General features: G+C 38.9%; 1 protein-coding gene across 3 annotated transcripts in view; it reads left to right on the top strand.

Moving 5' to 3' along the window:
* The window catches only part of ERBB4 (erb-b2 receptor tyrosine kinase 4), a 638,473-nt gene that overhangs the window by 470,170 nt on the left and 146,080 nt on the right, over positions 1–22,223 (top strand). For 2 of the 3 annotated variants that reach the window (XM_056350324.1, XM_056350325.1), the window contains exons 13-16: positions 6,837–6,969; positions 7,759–7,852; positions 9,210–9,364; positions 15,504–15,578. In XM_056350324.1, the coding sequence (XP_056206299.1) occupies positions 6,837–6,969; positions 7,759–7,852; positions 9,210–9,364; positions 15,504–15,578 (457 nt within the window). Of the gene's footprint in view, positions 1–6,836; positions 6,970–7,758; positions 7,853–9,209; positions 9,365–15,338; positions 15,384–15,503; positions 15,579–22,223 lie in introns of all 3 variants that reach the window. The other variant, XM_056350326.1, reaches the window with a different exon arrangement.

Below are 22,223 nucleotides of genomic sequence, written 5' to 3' on the forward strand. Positions count from 1 at the left end.
GATAGGCCAGCAGACTGAGGTTTAGGAGAGTTTTCTCTGAACCTTCCACTGCCTGCATGTTTGGGATCTGGGGGCAAGTCTCTAGAGTTTCCATTTCTGCCTTTCTGTTGTTTTGCCTATTCTAGGCCCTGATCCTTCAGATGCTTGGGTATATGCCCATGCCTCTCTGAGTGACAAGTAAGATGTAACGAGAGTGTGGAAGGGAAATGTATAAGTATGTGTTTGCAGGATCAAAAGCCATCCTCTGTGGTAGAAATCCAGTCTATTTGCTTGCATGATAGCTAGCAGGGTGTGAAAATATCTGTTAAAGATTTTTTTCACGTGTTTCCAGTGAAGAAACCAGTCTAAACCATGTTCATTATTACAGCCATTCTCAGGTGTGTTTATTATTGTTTCTTTGCATATTTTGAGTCATTATCAGCCTGTTTTTGTTTTCCTCACTACCTAGTGATGTTGATGCCTTAAAGCAAGTTACAGCAAACACTTACTATCAACGTGTAGCTTTTCTTAAAACTCATGTAAGAGCTTATAAGATCTTCTAGTCAGCATCATATTTAATTTAATTTTGTGATATATCACAATGATATATTTTCCATACCATTTAATGCTATGTTCAGCTGACTGTAGAAGTCAGAGAGCAAATATTGAGAAATTGTTGAGGGAGTAAAATATTTGTGGAAAAGTTCTCTCTATATTAATGCTTCATCTTTGAGATAACACTGACATTATAGAGTTTGTCAGAACTCTGAATATTTTTTCTCAATTAAGAAGATAAAGGCAACAGAGTTCAGCCAGTGGAAAATGCTACAGAATTATCCAGCACACAGAAAATACTTTATACCCTTGATCATAAAATCATAGAATAGTTTGGGTTGGAAGGGACCTTAAAGATCATCTAGTTCAAACCTCCCTGCCATGGGCAGGGACACCTTCCACGTGACCAGGTTGCTCGAAGCCCCATCCAGCCTGGCCTTGAACACTGCCAGGGATGGGGCATCTGGACAACCAGTTTTGGTCCCTCACACTAAAGAATTTCTTCTTAATATCTAATCTAAATCTACCTTCTTTCAGCTTAAAATCACCCCCCCTTGTCCTTTCTCTACATGCCCTTGTAAAAAGTCCCTCTCCAGCTTTCTTGTAGGCTCCCTTTAGGTACTGGAAGGCTGTGATGAGGTCTACCTGTAGCCTTTTCTTCTCTAGGCTGAACAACCCCAACTCTCTCAGCCTGCCTTCATAGGAGAGGTGCTCCAGCCCTCTGAGCATCTTCTCCAACAGGTCTATGTCCATCTTATGTTGGGGGCCACAGAGCTGAATGCAGTACTCCAGGTGGGGTCTCAATTATTTCATCTTGCTGTTTGTGCCACTTGTTAACAATGTTAAAATGGTCATGAAATATTTCACCACCTCTGAGATGGCTTTTCCAAATGCTGGTTAGAAGTGTAGGGCAGACTTCACTTGCTCGTAGAATGTTGAAAATACAGCAGCAAAACATGTGTGTGTTTTTTGAATTTTAAAAAAATCCATAAACCCCACAATGCTCTGTTGCTTTGTGTTGTCTTGCTAATATTCTCCTATGCAGGACCAGAGATGGGTGGGTACCTGGAAGGAATGAGATCTCTCTCTTCTCCGCCTTCCCTACAAACATTCAGGGATAGAAGTGTTAGTGACTAAGCTTGTGTGCACAGGGAACATAGAAGAAAGTGGCACCTTTGAGGCTGAGTACCATGGAAAAGGTGGCATTATGTGATCATCAGCAAGAGACTTCTGAACTATGCAGACCCTAAAAGACACCCAGGCTTGGGGGGCAGGTTACAGGAGAAGACTTGAGGGCAAGGGACAAGCTGAGCCTTCAACAGCCATTACACCTTTGGCACAGCCTGCTAGTGTCCCCCAAGACTGTTTAAGAGTTCAGATGGCAAATGGGCGTCTTCAAACTGATAAGCTGAGTGGAAATTAATTGGAGAGCGATTATCTAAGATGCAGTGCATGAAGCTCTTATCTAATGTAGACTTCTAATTGTATGCTACTATAAATGTTAAACACTGTTTCATGCATAAAACTTACTTAGTTATGATGACTGTTAATGCAGAATGAATGACTATAAAGTTATTGGTAGAGAATGTGCTCTGGTAGTTAGATTTTACTGTTGCTCCATGCTGAAGTGAAGAATCTGCCTTTTTTTCCCAGCATGGGTTTTTTTTATGGAACAGTCAGAGGTGATTCATGTTAAATATGAGTGCACACAAAATAAAAGCAGAAAAAATGTTCTTTTATACAAAGTTATTTAAATAATCCCTTTCAGCTTTAGTGACACCTGCAGTGTACACTGAAACCTTTGTAGGCAAAGGTTGCTATAAATGTGATTGTTCTGAATTATGTCAATTTAGCCACCAATTAACAACCTGAAAAAATGATTACATTCATTATCAGGCATGATGCAAAGCTAATTGAAGTCTGCAGGAGCTTTTCTATTGAGTTCACAGAGCTTTGGATCAGGCCCATAAGTGTATAGCCAAATAACAGTAATTTTTCTTTTTTTAGATAGAACACAAGAAAATTAGCTATCTAGATTTGGGAAAAACATTGAACCTTTCTGCTTCTAACCTGTGTGACCCCATTAGTAAAGCATGAACACTTATTCTAAAACTCCCAGTGAAAGTGAGTTCCTGTCAAATGCATTATTGTTCTTTCCTGCCGCATATGGGCGTGTGATATGCTGGAGCTTCAGAACATTCTCAGCTCATGAAAATGCCAAATAATGTGTCTAAATTTGAAACATTTCTTTAGCCATCCCTATAATTAAAGGAGAGGAAGAAAGAAAAGTGTAATGGATTTTTATAAGCTTTGAAAAAAAAACCCACTCCTTTCTTGCCAAGTTTCATTTATGAAAATATTTCTATAACTTCAAAATAAGTAGAAGGAAATAATGATTTTTTTTTTCCTATTGTTTTTGTCATAGAATACAGACACTCTGTTGGCTAGATTTCAATGGGGTAATCATGATTTTCTTTACTGAAAAGCTGTCTTTCTATTTCATAAGGTTACTCAGTACATTTTCTGAGCTATCTTGTAATAGTGTCACTTGCTATTTGAAAGGATATTTCAGTGCAACTGAAACAGCGTGTGTGTGTGTAAATAAACAGCAAAAAGAAAGGAAATCACAAGTAATAAAAGCACAATTTCAAGTTATAAAAAAAGGTGAGAAAGCAAATAGGAAACTGCCTTTCAATGATGACAGTGTTTAAAAAAAATCGGAAGAATTACTAATATTCTTAAGATAGATAATGAGAACAAAGGGATCTCCAAAGCAGTGTTGTTTTTTTGTTGTGTGACAAGTGCTTAGTGAGTCATTGACTAGAAAATAAAAGTATTCATATAAAAAAAAGTTTGATAATCAGAACTGTGATGCTTTCTGTGTTTGGGTTTTTTCCTTCTTTCTTTTCTTTGCTGATACAGTTTAAACCTGAAGCTGTCTGTTAAACCCAGGTATCCCTGTGGCAGGCATTGTGAGGTAGGACTCCTGTATTTGTCCAATCAGTCACACTGGATGAGATCAAGGGAGATGGCAGACCAGGTGTGAAGTGCTGGAGCCTGCTCTGAGGGAGTCCTCAAGTGCGCTCTGAATCCTAAGGCATAGTTTAGGTTTCTCTGAAATGACCAGCTGTGTGACCTGGGGCTTTTTCTGGGTGCTCTTGTAGGCAGCAAACATGAAAGAGGCCAAAACTGGCCTTTAAGACCAAGTCAGTGCTCCTGCTGAACTGTGCTGCACAAAGCCAGCATTAGGCTGATACACACAAAATGCCTAAAAGTAGGTGAAAAAGGAAACGCTGTACTACTCATGTAGCATTTCCTAATGCAAAACTTTTGTTAAGTTCCTTTGATTTCTATGAAATTCAGTCAGTGGCAATGTAGTGGAACTACTGACATCTGGTAGTTGTAATAAAAACTTTATTTATTTTTTTCACTATGCTAATGAAAATCTGTATGCTAATGAAATATCACTATGCTAATGAAAAGCTGAAATTTTTGTCTCTGCTTTTACTGGTTTTGTGTGGTGTGGTTCCTTTGACTGCAGTAGAATGACTCCTCATTTACAGGCAGGACTCAGGGAAAGAATAAGACATCTTTATGAAGTAGCATGCTAAATAGCTCAGGTTTCTCTTGCTGTGCTGGAATCAGTGATAATTATTATTATTACACTTTAATGAAAACAAAATGACCACCCGGAATTACTTCTCAATGTAATTGTTTTCTCTTTGGCTGTACCTGATTTGAGGTATGAAGCAAAAGAAGCATCAAAAAGATACTTCTGAACACTTTTTGGTGTTGTCTTTAAGAAAGTATATGTGATATAGAAAAAATATATATGTGTATTCAAGTATTCCAGACTTGATAAGACATGAGTGTGCAGACTTTTCATGTCTGAGGCTATTTGTGGTATTGTGTTGAGTAAGGTAGTGCCATCTACTTGCTGAATTACTTGTACAGCAGAGCCGTGCAAGGTCAGCAACAGCGCTGTACAAGTAGGAAGCATGTGGGTGAATCTCTTGTTCTTGGATCAGTTTGCCTGCACAGGCTGGGGGATGTGAAATCTTTGACTGGTACCCATGCTGCTTGTAAAGGTGTAAAGCTGAAATGTCCATTTTCTGGCACTGAATTAAGAAAATGTTCCAGGACTAAAACCAAACAAGTAGATGAGTCTGCCATTTTCAATCTCGGTAATGCAAAATGTCATATGACGAGAAGAAAAGAAATATGGAAGAAGCTTCACTCCTCTTGCCTACTCACTACATGGGCTAGCAGAGAGAAAGCATGGATACAATTGTTGCATTTTATTTTCCTAATAAGCACTTTCTAATAAATTCAGTGGTCAGAAGGCAGAGTGACAGTGACAGGACAGGCAGTGTATCTCAAAGGAGAGTGCTCTGCCAGCGTGACGTGAACTTCCTGCCTGTCAGCAGGCAACAGGAGGTGCGGGAATTGCCTCACAGGAAACAGAAGAGGACATAGGCTAGGTGCGCGGTATAGATCAGAAAGTTAGCGTCTGACCAACACGGTGCCAATGTGAAGCAATGCTGTATGATGGAGAGCAGCGATTAAGGAATGGTTAAGGAGAGAGTCACACTAAGAAGCAGTGTGCTCTCCTGTACAGTAGGCTGCTATGACAGATACTCAGTGGTTCAAATGTGGGACATCTGAACAGAATAACCAGGTTTTAAACATTCCATGGAGAGCAGAAGGCATATTTCTGCTGACGCTTTCATGATTTAGAAGGGCTTTGTGCTTCTCAGGTAATAAAACTCAGTATACTCTTTAATTGTTAAGGTGAATTGTAATGGGCAGTGCCTAACTGCACTGTTCCATCCTTTACAGTGGAGACATAACATCAGGTATCCTGAAATGAAAATAGGGAGCTTTTTTCCCCCCAGTCAGCCAGCTATGCTGCTTTACTGAAAGAAGTGTAGAAAGCTCGTGCACAAAGAATTACTGTCTTTTATTTAATATAAAGCTGCCAGAAGGCTTTATGCATTTTGCAGAAAGGTTTTTCTGTTGATTTTGCTATTGCATCTCTTAAAATGTGTGCTGGCCATATGCAGTTGCTGTTTTATACGTGTATTCAGTGTGTGTGTTCCTGACTGGACATCTTCATTGCTACAGTATTGAAAGGGGTGGTAGAATTCTACCAGCAAACCTACTTTTCATTTATTATTTGACACTTTTCTCATGTTGTTTTCAGTGGTTTAAAAAGCAAACAAATGTTTATATACTTGCCATCTCTGATATTTCAGATCTTTGCTGGTTTTAATCTACTCAATCTAGTATGTAATTCATTTGCATAAAACATTCCATCATGCAAGAGTGAATTCAAATTAAGAGATTCACCCTTTTGCCTGCCACCGTTTGGCTGAAACTGCAACTGGACTTTCTTCAGATGTTGGAGAGATACCATGTGTTTCCTTTTGCTCTTTTCTCATATTCTCCATCTGTCACAGAATTAACAGATAATTAACACAGAATTAATTACACTGTTTGCAACAACCTTTCCCTATCACTCTTTGTTCATTGTTGATTTTGTGTGGTTTGGGGGGGTTTAATGTAGAAGCTCTTTGACTCTTCAGGTGCTTTTGCAATAAGCACTTAAAAAATCAGACTTAATGGTGACTGTCCTTCAACTTTTTCCCCACCATCCATAAGCTTTATTCCAGTGATTCCTCAGTTCAGAGACAGTGTTTTATATTTCAGTTTAATAGCCCTTCTGTGGATTTAGGCAATTGATTTTTCAAATCCTTTAAATTTTCAGTGTTTACCATGCCATGAGTCAGGGAATTCTGCAGCTTGATCTATACTTTATACGAAAAAAAATCTCAGTTCCTGAGGCAGGGTTCCTGTCTCTTTGAATGCCCATGAGGGACTCGGAAGAAGCAACAAACAATTGTTTCATGCTTACTTACCTTCTTCTTGTCATTCATGATTTTATAGACCTTAATCAAGTCCTTTCTGATCTATATCTAAGGCTACTTCCCTGTTTATTCCTGGTATAGAAGGTCTTCTCTAGTTTTGGTCATCCTTGCAGCACTCTTAAACCTTTTTCTCACTGTACTATATCCTTTCTGAAAGGAACAGGCCAGAAGTTTGCACAGTATTCAAACTGTGAGCACACAGTATGTTTCTGTTAGTAGTATGACGACAATCTTCTGCTTTTTCCTCCATTCTGTTTCTAGGAAATATGAACGTTCAGTTCACTTTTCTGAGTGTGGTGGAATGCTGAATGAAGTGTTTTCCTTTGGGTTTCAGAGGACTATGTAAATTACTGACAGTATCCTCTCTATCTGCAGCTGCTGACGGAATGGTGTGTAATGAATTATGCTCAAGTGATGGCTGCTGGGGGCCAGGGCCAGACCAGTGTCTCTCCTGCAAGCGCTTCATCAGGGGAAGGACCTGCATAGACTCTTGTAACCTCTATGATGGGTAAGATATTTCCCTTGCACTTTTCCCTGAAGTTGCTGATTATACTGTTCAGGACTTCACCAAGTAAGTTGTTTTCCTTTTACATCAACCAATATCTGTTTCCACTGCCGATACTACTTATCTGGGGGTAAAATATATTGTGGGATAGGTTTTAAGGATTTCCAGATCTGAACTTGTGTAGAAGGCTTTACCTAGTATTCTGCTGACTAAAATTTTCATGCAACATGAAAAGTTTGTTGCACCTTTTGCATTGCATGGTCTGACATTTTATAGATTTAGACCTCAGTTTAGAATTGTTGTTGAGTGACGAGCCTTTTGGAGAACGGGCTTTAAAACAAGTGTTTATAGAGACTTAACTAAAGTCAGCACTGTGTTCAATGCTCTTTCTAATCCTTTCCTACCTGTTAGCCGTGTCTCAAATGTAACAAGTGGCTTCCTGAATCTGAGCCATGAGTGACAATTCTATAGATAAAAATAGAGAAAAGTGTTACTTTGTCCTGTTAATGAGGTCCTTATTTCTTAAGGAAAGGGGGTGGGGGAGGGGAACCCACTATAGTTTTATACTGGTAAAAAAGATATCTTCTGTTTCACCTGTCTGTGAATGACATTGCTGATGAGGCCATGTTTTCAGCTGGTTTGAAGCAGCATCATGTCGTTAACAGAAGTGATTTCAGCTGGCAGTCTGCTGACTTCAGCGAAGCTGAAATTATTTCTACCAGGTGAAGAGCCAGCCATTTTGTCTCAGTCTCACTTGCTTTCTCCTAACCTGCCCGGAAAATACTTTCGTAGGGAATTTCGAGAATTTGCAAATGGTTCTGTCTGCGTGGAGTGTGATCCCCAGTGTGAAAAGATGGAAGAAAACATGATCACGTGCTATGGGCCGGTAAGAACAAAATTCGATATATTATGTGCTAGCTTGTTAAAGGGTGCTAAAACATGGGTATTTTCTGCTTGTAGACTTTAAAGCAGCTGTTGAAAATTAATGTGAACAAAAATAGAAAACATGCATATTCTGCATGTAGGGAAGTTGGTACTGGTAATAAAGTTCTTTGGACCAGCCTCCTTAAGGAAGTGGTTTGAAAAGTTTTCCTTTTCTTTCCTCAGTTGTCTTAATGCCTTAGTGGTACAGATGCATGATTTTTTTTATATGACAGATAGCATGCAGTTGTGGTTTCAGTGCCCTTTTTTATCATTGCATTCTTTATACTCACTTCTGTCCTGTTCTACCACAAATTTGGTTACCTACCTTGCCCGCCACACCCCAAAAAAAAGAAAAAATGAAAAAAAGTGGGAAATTGTCTCAATCACTCAGCTTGAACAATATGTTGGGATGTTTGTTTAGGGGGTTTTTTTTCGTGGATCCTAAATGAATGTTAACTGTGGCTGTTACCTTTATAATGGCTAGTGAGTCTTCAAAGATTAGTGCTCTTTTGTGAGATAGACATTGTCTCTTTCTTTTAATCTTGGCAGTATACAAAAGACTGAAAGGCACAAGCGTCCTGGGCAAAGAGGAGTTGTACTTTAGGATCTTCATAATTGAGAAAACTTAACTCATAAATTATTTCTTTATTACTTTAACTTACCTACTAAATGGGAAAGGCATCATAATTTTTGTCATAATACTGTTTTCTGCAACACAGTCATAAAGTAAGAAGCTAATGTTTCAAGTATTCAACGCATGATGGAAATTTGGGTTTATAGCAGGGCTAAGTGCCCAACGTGGACACTAGATTCAGTTATATGCTGGCTTATCATCACAGCTTTAAAATTTTACTTTTATATTGTCCAGGAGCCTTGGTTTGTGGTTCATAACAATCTAGTCTATACACATAATAAGAAGATGGAGAACTTGTAGCTCTTCAGTATTGTTGTGACCAGTTACCACAGGGAGAATGCAGTGTGGAAAATAATTCTGGAGTGCAGAGGTAGGGGATCCTACTGAAAGGCCATTGCAGTTGCTTTGCAAATGTGGCTCAGTATGGATCAATGTTGAAGGAAAACCTGTTTAGAATCTAGAATTTAGTTGTATGCTCTACAGAGTAAGTTTATGGCCAAAAGTAACAGGATTTACATGTCTGCTGCTCCTTAACCGAGACTGAAGCTAATTCACTGTTCATTGGGAAATAAATGGTATTTTTTTATTGCTCAGTGTGCTGTCAATCTAGGACCTGCAATTCTGGTGTAGCAGGAAAAGACAGAGTAACTTGAATGCACCACATTTCTGTCTTTCTCGCTCCCAGGGTCCTGACCACTGCACAAAGTGTTTCCATTTTAAGGATGGTCCAAACTGTGTGGAAAAATGTCCTGATGGCTTACAGGGGGCCAACAGCTTTATTTTCAAATACGCTGATGAAGATCGTGAGTGTCATCCGTGTCATCCAAACTGCACCCAAGGGTAAGTGCAAATTCTGTGAAGTGAGTCATCCTATTTACTGTTTATAGCACATGATGATTTACATGCAGTTTGGCTTAGTAAAGCACTTGTTCCACTCCTGAAAACACAGTGTGTGCAGCAGTAATGTAACCTTTGATATTCAGGTTCTACTCATGAATGTCCAGCAGCTTATCAGAAGAAAACTTACCCTTTTGAAAACCATCGAGAACAACTTTTCACAGCAATGTTCTTTGCTTTCCTACTAGGTACCACTGGTTTGTAGCAAACACGACCATTTAAAGTAAAGTGTAATCCTGTAAAATGACTTCTAGTATTTACTTGTTAATAGAGTTTTTATCTCTGCTCCTTGGTATTGGTGAACTAAGCCAGCAGCACTACTGTGACATTAAAGTGTTATTGCACTCACTCTCCTTTTTTTTTTTTTTTTTTTTAATATATATATGGGGACTAATGCAAACAGTTTGTCTGAAGCCAGACTTTATACAGGAGTCTGAGTCTGAGGAGTAGTTTTTCAAGTCCTGTCTAACTGCCCAACATCACTTGTTGTATTTGGAACTATACAGCCCATGTATCTGAGCCAGAGTTAAGAATCTGTGCAACAAAATAATAATAGTCACATACACAACTATTGTTTTGCGTGGCCTGCATAAGTTATAAATGTTTTTTCCATGAGACAGTTGGTAATGACCAGCGTACACAGAGAGAGGCAGCCAGGGGAAAAAAAGAAAACTCCAGCCAGTGAAATAATCTTCAACAAGAGGCTCTTATTGTTCAGCAGCTAAAATTAAACCAGTAAATTATTCAATGTAATCTTGATGTCAACAGCTGTTGCCATTCAAAACGAGACCTTTTGCTGGTTTTGCAAATCTAATTACAATAGAGACATTAGGGAAATGAAAGTGAGATCGCAAAGACACAGCCAGGATCTGTTGCAGATTTGTCTTCCCCTTAGACCCTTTAAATCAGTTAACACAGTAAGAAAAACGCTGCTACTGTGGAAGAAGAGTGTAAGAAGAAACAATATGAAAAGATGAGGTCACTTGAGGAGCTCTGGTTCTGGCTTTAGTAGATGGTGGAAGTGCCAGTTCTGATCGAATCTGACAAACCCAGCTATGGATGACAGATTTACTGTCCACCTTGCCAGCTTTGCTGGCCTTTCAGAAGACCAGGGTGTGACAGATCTTCCCATTCACTCCTCTTTTTCTCTGCTGGTCTAACTAATCTAACTATTAATGGTCTTTGTGGCACAACTGTTTTTCTCCAAACCAGGAAGGGAGCAGAATGTTTCCATGCCTTTCCACTTCTTCATGTGCATCAGTATTTTGCAAGTGGCTAGTAGTTTTCATCTCCCTGGGTAGAATAGGATCAGGGAGAGAGGCTTTTATGCCTTGTGATGAAAATCTGCTGTTCTAGTTCATAAACAAATAGGAAGGGCATCAGGCAGTTGTAACCAAGCTTGTTGGTATTCACTGGCAGCCCTTGGTGACACAGGGTTCCTTTGTGCTGAGTTATGTTGTCATTTAGTCCTTGAACTTTCAGTTTTCCCTTTTTATTTTCTGCAGCTGATTGGGTGAAAGAATGGCTCATGTAGCATCATATGCCAATCCCCCGAGAAATGAAAAACTACCACTAGTAAAAAGGCTAGAAGTCTCACCCAGGTTACATATGCAAAGGTATGGTTATCTCCCAGAGGAGTAGCTATCCCTTTGCCACAAGTCAAAGACTATTCCTCATAGAAATCCTTAATTTCTTATTAAAAACAAGTTAACACGTCTATTCTTAGGTATTTTGTTACGCCTCATAAAAACAATACCCCACCATCCCCCATGTCTGAGAAAGCATGGGTGTTCTTTTCAAGTGTTACTAAAGACTTTCTGACATGTTTCATTATGTTAATGAAACTGTTAATGAATGCCAAGTTATTTGGCATTTATGAATTGTCCATCTTCCTGCCAGCGTCGTCAGGGGTATGCCCACATACAGTATGCCCACAGAGAGAAGGGAAAAGTTACTCTCTTGCCTTTTCTCCTTCAATTCTGAATTCTCTAGCTTCATACTTTCATTCTTCTTTTAAAAATTAGTATTAAAGTTACCCTCAGTCAGGATTCTTCAGTGAAATAGGTTGTGGAGGGAACACATCTTGATATTTGGCTCACGACTGAATACTACAGAGAAAATGTAATTTTACTTCATCTAGCATGTCTGTTCTCCTCTCTGTCAGATCAATTGCTGGAATAAAACTGATGCCCTTGCACTGCAGCTTGGATACTCATCAAAAAGTGTTGAGCTGCTGCAGAGCAGTGCTGCCAGCAGTGCTGTTCACTTTGAATCAGGCTCCTTGCTAAAATGGATTGTTAGTTCTCATACGTTGTTTCTAGTCATTGCCACCTGTTGTTGTCACCAAGGAAGATACCTGTCCCACCTCTGCATTTCCTGTGAGCGTTTTGCCAGAATTTCATCATGGCATTTGCAGGCGACTGCTTTACACCCTAGAGCATGAGATTTTGATAACACCATTCTCCTCCCTTATTCAAGTACAATGACTGCTTCTGTTAATAGGTGTGTAATTATCCAGCCCTGTTAATGATCTTATATTGACTGAGGGAACTATCAAGGAGTGACTTCCTTGGATACGAGAACTGTGCTTTTGGCCTTACATCTCCATGATGTATCAGCTATTTGAAGACAGTTTGGAGCAGATCTGAGGCACAGGGGACAGCTATCCCATTTAGTTTGAGAGAGTCAGAGAGCATTTGGCACCTCTTCTTGCAGAGCTAGCCAAAATGTAACACTTTCACAAAAATAAAATACTAATTCTATAATAGCATTTGACATTCTGCTTCCTTGCTGGGCAAGACACAAGTGGGAGATCTCACTGTACACCTCCCCTCATTATAGAAATGCATTTTCTCACAGCTTGTTGAAGGAAGTGTATTGCTGTTCTCCAGAACATTATTTTCCTTCTAAGCCAAGACCAGAGAAGTGAGGGGAGCCTTATCAACACATATGTGATCCAGAAAGGATTTTAAGGCAAATGTACTGTCTTGCCTCTAAAGCTTAGGTGTATTTTTAGGAAGGTATTATGTATTCCAGATGAAACAATAATCAAATTCAATGGCAACAAACTCTGAATAAGAAACTTACTATTCTGATGATGCAAAATTTCTTCCTACCTCCTGCCTCGCTCAGTTCAACTTCCTTACTATCACATCACTATGCACTTTGTGTTAGCTACGTAACCCCCTGATTTTGAGTTGTCTGTCTTTATCCATGGCAATAGCTGGGTGACCAGGTGATTGCCAGAACTAAGGTTTTCTCCTGTCCAGAGTTAATCCATTTATGCCATTGTATAATCAGTTTTGTTTTCTTTCCAACAACAAAGACTTTTGAGAATTCATCTGACTAAAAATGGCTTTGCTACTCCACATCTGTGAACACTTAAGACCCCACCATTCAAGCTTAAGGAAAACTGATGAAAGGCAGTATTTGGGACAAAGGGGAAACAGCATTGTTTCAGGAAAAAGCAGTTGTTACTCGAACTTTCAAAACTGTTTTAATTTGTCATTTTGTTTCAGAGGATGATTATCTGTAAAGCTAGGATGAGCTCCAAATGTGATTTTCTGTATAAACTGTATTGGACTGTTGCAAAGTACTGAATATATCATTAATAAATTGGCATGTCTCACTTAACAAGTTCATTTTACAGAGCAAACTTGGAAATGAAAATATCGTTCAGACTCCAAGCAGAAAGAACACTGGGGGTGAATGGAATACCAGTGTGATGTATAATTGTGTCATTCTTGTACTTTTATGTGTCAAAAAGCCTGAAACCAAGGAGGTTACTTTCAGAGGAAAAATAATTGATGACTTGGTGGCGCAAAATAACTTGTTAATAAATATTGCCGTTACTCACACAGTATTGTATTTTCCCACATGTAATCACAACAGCCAGTCAGAGAGTAGGAAGCTGCTCAACTAGGAGCAATGGAAATTGCACCTGGACAGAGTTTTCAGTTTGGGGCTGGGGAATCCACGGAAGAAGATTACAGGTTTAAATAAAAATCGATAGTATTTCAACTCAGAGTGGGTGAGGTCTAAACAGCGCTCTCTTCTTGGATTCAAGTCCTGTTCTCCAGACGTCTAAGAGAATAAATGTATAGATGTGAAATGACTTCAAGACAATAGGCTCTTTATGTTAGTCTGCCAGTTGTCTGAACTAGTAATGCTCTCAGACCTCTAATTTGAAGAGGGCCGCCTTTTTATTTATAGCAAGAGTCTGAGCTCAGCTTCTCATGACATGCTAGCAAATGGAAGATCTGAACAACTTTTTTTCAGCCTCCTTCATTACTGAACTGGTTTTCTGCAAATTGCTGAGAATTCCATGAATGGAAGAAACATTAGATATGTTTAAGAGTGGTTAGAATTCAAACAGTCCTGAATTCTGAAGTCTTGAAGCCCGGGACAGCTGGGATTTAAAAAATACCTGTCAAGATTTCTCTCCAAGTTTTTGAACTGTGTTTAAATCTATCCTTTCTGTTTATGCGTTATCTAGCCACCTGGGTATTTAATGAATCCTTTTTATGTCTGCACATTTTCTGAAGGAAACCATTATTGAGGAAATCCTTACAATTTGCGTTTGCATGTCAGTTTTTATGCAAAAATGAAAATTCAAGTAAGCAAACAACTGGTAAGGTTCGCTATCATTCTTCTCTCTTTGATGGGGCAGGTAAGGGGAAATTTAATTCACTGAATTTATTTTATAATGGCAGAGTGATAGCTAATTTAAATGCAGCAAAAGTTGATGAGTGGCAAGCAATGGTGAAGTGGAAAGAAGATCTCATGGGAGCATATTTGAACTCTTTCAGATTTTTTTACATGCATATCCCTCTATCAAAGCCAAACTGAAAGCAGGAGACTTTAAAAAGAGTTGGGAATCATACCTTAAATTTCAGATGCTTCAACATAAGTGAGTTTCAGTCTACTGATGTGTCAGATCACTTGCTCCTGTATACAGCCAAAGAGCCTTTAATAAAATGGCTCTGAGGTCTTGTTAAAGAGTTTTAATAAATGGCTTGGTTTCCTTAAAATCCTGAGAGCAAGATGCTCCACATGGCTACAGAGGGACGAGTTGGGCATTCAGCACTAAAGGGTGCCAGGTTGTTTTAACCCCTAAAAGTTTAGCTTTGCATATCTGTCTCCGAGAATCGTGGCTGCTGTGTAAATGTGACTTGCTATTTGAATGCAGTGGGCCTAGGACACCACTTCAGTGCTCTTCATGTGGGCAAGAAAAATCCATGCATATTCATGTTTTGCAAAAAGACTTTCCCCATGGTTGTGCTTTAGTGGTGCTGCATAAAGTGATTCCCTGCATTTCTGTTGCCTTTGTTGACCACCTGTTGATTTTGCAGGTGGAGTACTTTTGGCAGCATCTAAGGAAAGCAGAATAAAATGCCTGAATCAGCTGACAGTATTTTTCTGGGTTTTGTTGATGGGAGTTCATCCTTGAGCTTCCCTGATAAAAGTGTAGTCAGCTTCAAAAATATTTCGCAGTTGCCCTAGCTAGGAGCTTAGAACAGAATGAACAATTGCATCAATTACAGAAAGAAAAAAATTTTGCATTGTGCTCTTGAAGGTCTCATCTTACAAATTAACAGCTTTTGTGCAGTAATCACTGGTTTGATGATTCAGACAACATCCAGAAAAAGCAGCTCTATTGTCAGGACACCTACGTATGCCGGTGAAACCTGCTTTAAGTGTTGTTTGAGCCAAGATATGTCCAACCTTGAGTGCTGTTGCTATTACTGTTCCCATTGCAAGCTTGTTTTTCCCACAAGCTATAATTCTGTGGTGACTTGGGTCTCTCTTGAGAATTGTAATTAAGAATGTGGCACAAAGAGGGGATTCCAGCTTCTTGGATCTGTAAATAACAGGTTTCTCTCTTTCTCTCCCTATTTTCAATTTGGATTTGCTGCAGGTGCATAGGGCCGCATATTGAGGACTGCATTGGCCTGATGGATAGGTACTTGCTGAGTGATCGTTCCCTGTGTGTCTTCCATCCTCCACGTGTGGACAAGGGTGCATGCATGTGCATGTCCTTGTGAATGGCAAATGACGTCTTTTGTTCTGTAATTGCCTGCAGGTGTAGAGGTCCCGCTAGTCATGACTGCATTTACTATCCATGGACACGACAGTCCACTTTACCACAACATGCTAGGTAACATCCACCACTTCTCCGTTTTTGTATACAAGGTCCTTCCCTGTTTGCCATCGGAATGTTATACTATCCAGTTTGTTCAGAAATGCAAATTGGGGGGAAAAAATAATTTGTCCTTAAGATATGTCTCTGAACATCCAAATTAACGTTTCCATTTGAAAGCAAATTAAATATCTTACTCAGGCTGATTGGAAAATGATATTAAAAAAATAAATTAAATTAATAAGTATTCAATTCTGAAATCTTCTGCAGACATTTATGATTCTTGATGAAATTTTACTAGAAGTAAACATACTGAAAACTCTGGTTAAATTGGAATTTAGTATTTTTCCATTTGTTGGGGGTTTTTTGTTTAAAGTGGTACTTAAAAGCAAATGAAGCTTTTTCTTCCATACTTCTCTGGGAAAAAGTAAATGTTTCAGCAAAACTGAATTTCTTCCTTAATTCACGTAACACTATTATTTATTTGTTTTTTTCTTTTTTCTGTTAAAAAAAAATCATAACCTTGCAGCGATTTTATTTCTCAGTAATGACAATCGAAACAAATTAATGTAGGAAGGCTCCCAAAACATTCCGGTTATACTCCACATTTTTTTTTCATGAAAGCTCTTCGTTGCCATTGCATTTGTTTATTTCTAAAATCAAACTGGTTAGTATGACTTCCAGGCTTTGGGATTACTGTCCTGAGCTAAGACTGAATGAGTATATCATTTCAATCAACTTCACCTCATTAAGGATTTTACTTTGGGGGTTTTTTTCTTGTCTTTAAAAAATGATTTTAAGGTTGCCTTTCCTTCCTAGTTGTGTACCTAATGTGAGTATTTCCATTTCTAGTGGTTGAGGGAGAATATGTTTAGACTTGAAAAACAGTACTCTATAAATGCTATCAAACAGTAAGCTTGTTCAATTGAATCAATCATAATTTGGATTTAATTCATGGGCCAATGAATAAGCAATAGAAGAAAACTTAAGTTTTTCACTATTCCAATATTTATTTTTAATCTTTCTGATCTAGGATATCCAGTTTGAGATAATTCTGGGGGGGCTCATTTTCAAATGTATTCATCGAAACAGAGTTTCCCAAAACAAGCAATCAGGTCTCCATGTTGTCAATTTTACTCAAAGTACAAATACAGGAAACGTATTATTTGCATGAGTTTAAGGGGCTTACCAAACTACAGAGAATGAAGACCATGCTGAAATTCTTCGCTTTAGTATCCAATTTAAAAATAACATGTTTCATCAATTGGATTTTTAATCGGGTTTTGAGGAAGGATAAGGACTTTATACTAGGGAGACAACTTGTTTGCTCTAGTGTGACTCTCTTACAGTGTTGTAGGCTGCTTGCTCTGGCTTCCTCTGTTAGCCCCAAAACCAGTCAGAGCTTGTTCTCCATTTAATTCAAGTGGTATACCTAAAAAACTTACCTTTCCATTGAAAATGTTTAGGTAGTAGTAAAGTTTCTGGAAGTACTACCAAATACCCACTGAATTTGATGGGAAGACTCCTGTGAATCGCAGTGGGTGTTAGGTTGGGCCCTATATTTAAAAGTGAAATTAAAGAAGTGGAAGCATGACGTGATGACACAACACTAGTGAGGTGCCAGACTTCAGCCATGTGTCAGCAGGCAAAGTTTATTTTGCTTTTTATGTTGTATAAATCATAGGTTTTGTCTCCTTGAATCTACTGTCAAGGTAGTAAAGCAAATTACCAAGGAGGGGAGGGCGTTTGTGACAGGATTAAAGCAATTGTTTTACTCCGCTCAAGTGAGTGATTTCCTGCTCTGTTCAGTCTGAGGGGGAAGACCCTCAAATGTTTCCTTAAGATCGGATGGACCTTTCCCCCCACCCCAACTTTTCAGAATTTATTTAGGGAAAGTTATACTGTATTTAAATGTCAGTATGTATGTGTTCTTTCACATTCAAGCCAAAGGAGGAAGCTTCATGCCTTTATGTTTATTAGATTAGTGAAACTGTGCATGGGTTTTTTTGGTGAAAATGGTTCATTTTGTTTGGGCTAAAAATGGGCAAAACTGCATTGGCAAAGTGATACTTCTTATTACAGTAGGGATGTCAATCAAAAATAGATGTGTTTCACTTGGAACCTTCTTAAGTCCCTTTAAGGACTGCATGCCCTCCCTAGACTTACAGACCTTAAAATCATTAATAATCAGTTTTACCCTTATCCATGTTGATAACACCATGAAAGAAATTGTTCCTTTTCTTTCAAGTTTTGGAGTTTGCAAATAGATTTTGCCATGATCCATTGACTTGGGGGCTTTTCTAAGTGTCTGGTAAGCTAGCAAAGGAATTCTTAGTGTTTAATAAAGATGAATTTGATATGCATGATGTGGCCTGTTTTCCAGACGACAAGTGAACCTTCAGGTTTTCTGCTTATGTTTGGCTGTTATATTTTGTAGGGGGAAATCCTTTCCTTTGGCATTGCATGTCTTTCTCATAGGTCTTTGGGTTTTAAAAAACTTTTAGCTTCAATAGAGTTCTGTCCAAAAGAATGCAAGAAACCCTTTTCCCATTTCCACCTCAGTGCCACATATAAGGGCTATTTTAGCCCTTTTCCTCTAGAGTACTTGATAGATTTTTTTTCAAATGACTGTTAGGTTATCTGCTGGATCTCGTGGCCTTTTTTTTTCCCTGTGAGAGCCCACGTTTATTTTCAACATGTTCAGTTTGTCCTCGCAAAGGCTTTCACTATATTCTGAACTGCCAGAAAGAGTTCAAAATGTAAAGGAGAAGTCACAGGAGAAATTAGTGCCTCTTCTGTTTGTGCTTAGTTGCAAATTCTGGTTATTGTCATTATAACTCTGAATTTCCCACAGTGGAAATTATGTGGCAGGAAGGCTTTTCTTTCCTCACGTTTGTGAACATAATCTTTCTGTATTTGTACCATGTTTAATTTATAGTGTCCCTATCACAATGTCGTCTGACTGTAATTAGTGTGATTGACTGAGTTGGTTTGCTGAGCCAGTTTTCTGGCTGACCTCGCTGGGCTGCTCACATGACAGAGGCCCAAAGGAATGGGATGGGCCTTGCCAGCAGGGAATTCCCTGTGCAAGGTGGAGTCCTTATAGCTGGCACGTAACTTACATGACTGCTTCTTGGTCTTCCTTTCTGTTTCCTTCCTTCATTCCCTGCCATGCTGAGAATCTCAGCCCAGGGAACAGAGAGGAAACCAGAGCCTTGTGTCCCAGCTTTTCTCAGATGCTTATAGCTCTTCCTATTGTTCTCCGCCTTTTGGGAGCGGGGGGAGTAGATACTAGATTGTTACTGTAAGACTTCAGTTTGGGTTCCCCCTTCTATATCAACCTTTCCCAGAAATCACCAAAGTAAAGAAGGAAAGCAGATGGAGACTGCGGTTTCCCAGGGTGCCCAAAGGAGTTAGCCATCCTCCTTTCCCACCCCTTGCTAGAGTGACACTCCTTTCAATACCTTCTGACAATTGTAGTCGGTTTCTCTTGAGTTGCAACAGCATATTTGTTAGCTCTGGAACAAAGGGCAAAAAGAGGAAGTATGCCTGCTTCAAAGATTTGGATAACCATTGCCTAAAAGGAAGATTGAAAGACTAAAAATAATACTCTGCTGTTCATTAAGAAAATTACTCTAGGCAGTCACAAAAGGCTGAATCTTCTACATTGCCCTGCTCCCAAATCCACCAGAAAAGCTTAGCTAACTGTTATTGAAGCTAGGCTGTGGACAAAGTCTTTACTTAAATTATGAATTTTAAATGTGTTCATCTTTCCTGTGATTCATTCAGTTTAATGCTAAGAGAGAAGGGATCATCAAAGAAGAAATGAAGTTTCTATTTTTCTGTTGCGTAAGAGACTGCAAATCTGAAGATACAATCAGAATCATGTGGTAGATATGACAGGAAAGAACTAGCACCTTGATGTTATTGGTCTGAGTAAGCTGATGTCTGTCTCTGTTTATGCCCTAAGAAAATTTCATTCACATTTCCCTTTTAACTAACAGAAACTAATTAGCCAAGACCACCGTTGTCAAGTGGTTACATAAAATGATGGTGTAGACGTTAACTCCAATTACAATCCTAATGCTAGCTTTATATCAACAAAGAATGTCCTTTCAAGAAATCATCACTTCCTGAGCAAAAAAAGCTGGTTTTATGTACTGCGTATGTGTGCAAGAGCTAATTAACAGTAAACCCTATGTAATGCAGACAAATCCTTTCATAGCTGTTTCGTACCCCTGCACAGTATGACTTCAATAGAATTTCACAGCAGCTCTTGAGTAGATGATGGGGAAGGGAAACCACCTCTAATAAACCACTTATGTTCATTGCTTTTATGTCGCTCCGTTCCATTGCTTGGAGGAAAGCATTCCATATGCTCTGTATTTTTATAGAATAATTATAGTCATTCTGGAGGGGAAGAGGAAGAGAATCTCTATATAAAATTAGAGGAAAAATAGGATCTGCAAGTACAAACTGAGCTACGTTACTTGATTGGTAAAAGATGCTACTCTTGAGAGACTTTTTGATATGGAGCTCTCTGATGCTGTATCAGAACAGAGCAGTTGAAGAAACAGATTTATTTCCATTTTTCAATAATCAAGACTAGAAAACCAGACTGTTTCTGATCCTGCCTCCGTGGGTTGGATAGAGCTTATGCTTGATCTGTTATGGGCGGACTGACAGAGAAATCCCTGTTCTGTGTGAGGACTTGCTGTGGGCACTTTTATTGTTGCAAAATTTCACTGTCTGGAGCTTTAGGAGGAACACATTTTGAGTGCTCCTGTGACATGAATGAAAGTCACTCCAGTGATTTCTTGAGCTCCCCCACTTTTTACCACTCCCACATAGTAAGACTGGCCTGCTTAGGAAAGGAGCTAGGTGGGGTTTCCTTCTTTTCTGCTGTACAGATCTGACCACAGATAAAAAAGCTCTCACTGTATTAAAAATTCTGCTCTATTACATAGTCAGAAAGATTTCTATGGGATCTGCAAGGGTTTCTACTTAATCTACCTTACTCAGCAGGGTTGACTGATGTAGTTTCATGGTATGATTTGGTAGGATCTGCGACTTGAGCGAGAAATAAACTGTTAAGGTTGGACAAGTGAAGGAACTAGTAGCAACTGTCACGCAAGAGCTTTTGAAAATCCATTCTGTGTCTCCAGTAATCTGAGGATTCTGTTTGAGAGTGCAGAGGACAGAGTAAGGTGAGCAATCTGATGTTTTTACTAGTTTGTTACACAAAGAATGGAACATGAGTGAAACACTCTTGCAGTATATTGAGACTGTTGATAGACCAAGTTTCTCAGCCGCTGTGCTCATTTGATGGGTTTGGGTAGTGTTCATGATCACACAGTGGTGCATGCCAAACAGAGAAATGTCACAGTGAGGTTTCAGAACTTGCCTTAGCGTGTCTTCTTGTGGATGGCAGTCCTTTTTGTCTCATTAGGCATGTCCCAGACCTTGTGCCTTCTTCAGCTGCTGAGCTCTGAAGAGCCATTAGTGCAGCGTCCAGTCTTACAAAGTAAGCAAGCAAGCAGGTTTCTTGCAGGGACATGTATTTGGTCTGCTTAGCGCACAAGGTAACATCATGAATTTCACAGTACTTCTGTTCCCCCTGAACTTCATGCTAACTGTTCACTAAGTCCTACCACTCCGTGGCTTGAGTACCAGGTCCAACTTGGTGAGCTGTATGCAGTTTCGTTCTATGTATGTATGCATAGCAGAGCTATGTGCAGCACCAACTTAACGGTAAGCTTCTCAGTTATATGAAGTGTGTCATGGGAAATACACAGAGTGCACTAAACACAATATTTAGCAAGCACTGGAGTTCTATCAGGTCATACCCACATTTCTTTGCAGAGATTTCTCAATAAAAGTTGTGGCTTTTTCTTTGCTACCACAAGTTGCAAAAAAAAAAATAAAAATCAAATAAATTTAAAATAAGTAAATTATTTGTTCAGAAAACTGACTACAGTATTTGTGCTGAAACTATGAGCAGAAAAAATAAATAGTGATTAGGCCAGACATGATAGGTCACTGCTGAAAGACAAGAAGTATTAGGAAATCCAAACTGAAAATGATTTGTTAAAATGGAAAACAACACACAGCCCTATTGCAGAGGTCACTGCTTACATTCCTTATCAGGCTGCATAAGCTTGTGTTGTGTGTCTCTACTGGTTCAGCTACACAAATAATATATGATGCAGAAATAAAATTGTGCCATAAAGAAGTGACCTTATTATAGAGCAACAGTACATATTTCGCTGCTCTCCAATGGGTTTCTTTTATGGCTTGAAATGAGGATTTAATTTAGATTTAATGTCGTTATAAATTAATTATCTATTATTAAAAATAGATTTGTAGAGCTTTAGAAATATGTAAGATGTAGAGTTGTTTAAACCTCAATGAATGGTTTCTTAATAATTCATTAATATTTAACATGTAATAAATCGGGACTAAAGCTTGCAGTCTTACTTCCAATCTACCTATGTAATGCAGGATTTGTCGCTCTTTCATATTTAGACAATTTACATGACAAATGTATTTGAGTTTAGAGTCCAGCCAAGGCTTAATTCTCTGCATTCTGGCTTACTCACTATGACCTGTCAGGTGATAAAGGAGCTGCAATTCTTGCACAAAATGGGAAGCTCTTGGTTGGAG

This window comes from Falco biarmicus, chromosome 8, assembly GCF_023638135.1.
Source record: "Falco biarmicus isolate bFalBia1 chromosome 8, bFalBia1.pri, whole genome shotgun sequence".
Lineage (NCBI taxonomy): Eukaryota > Metazoa > Chordata > Aves > Falconiformes > Falconidae > Falco > Falco biarmicus.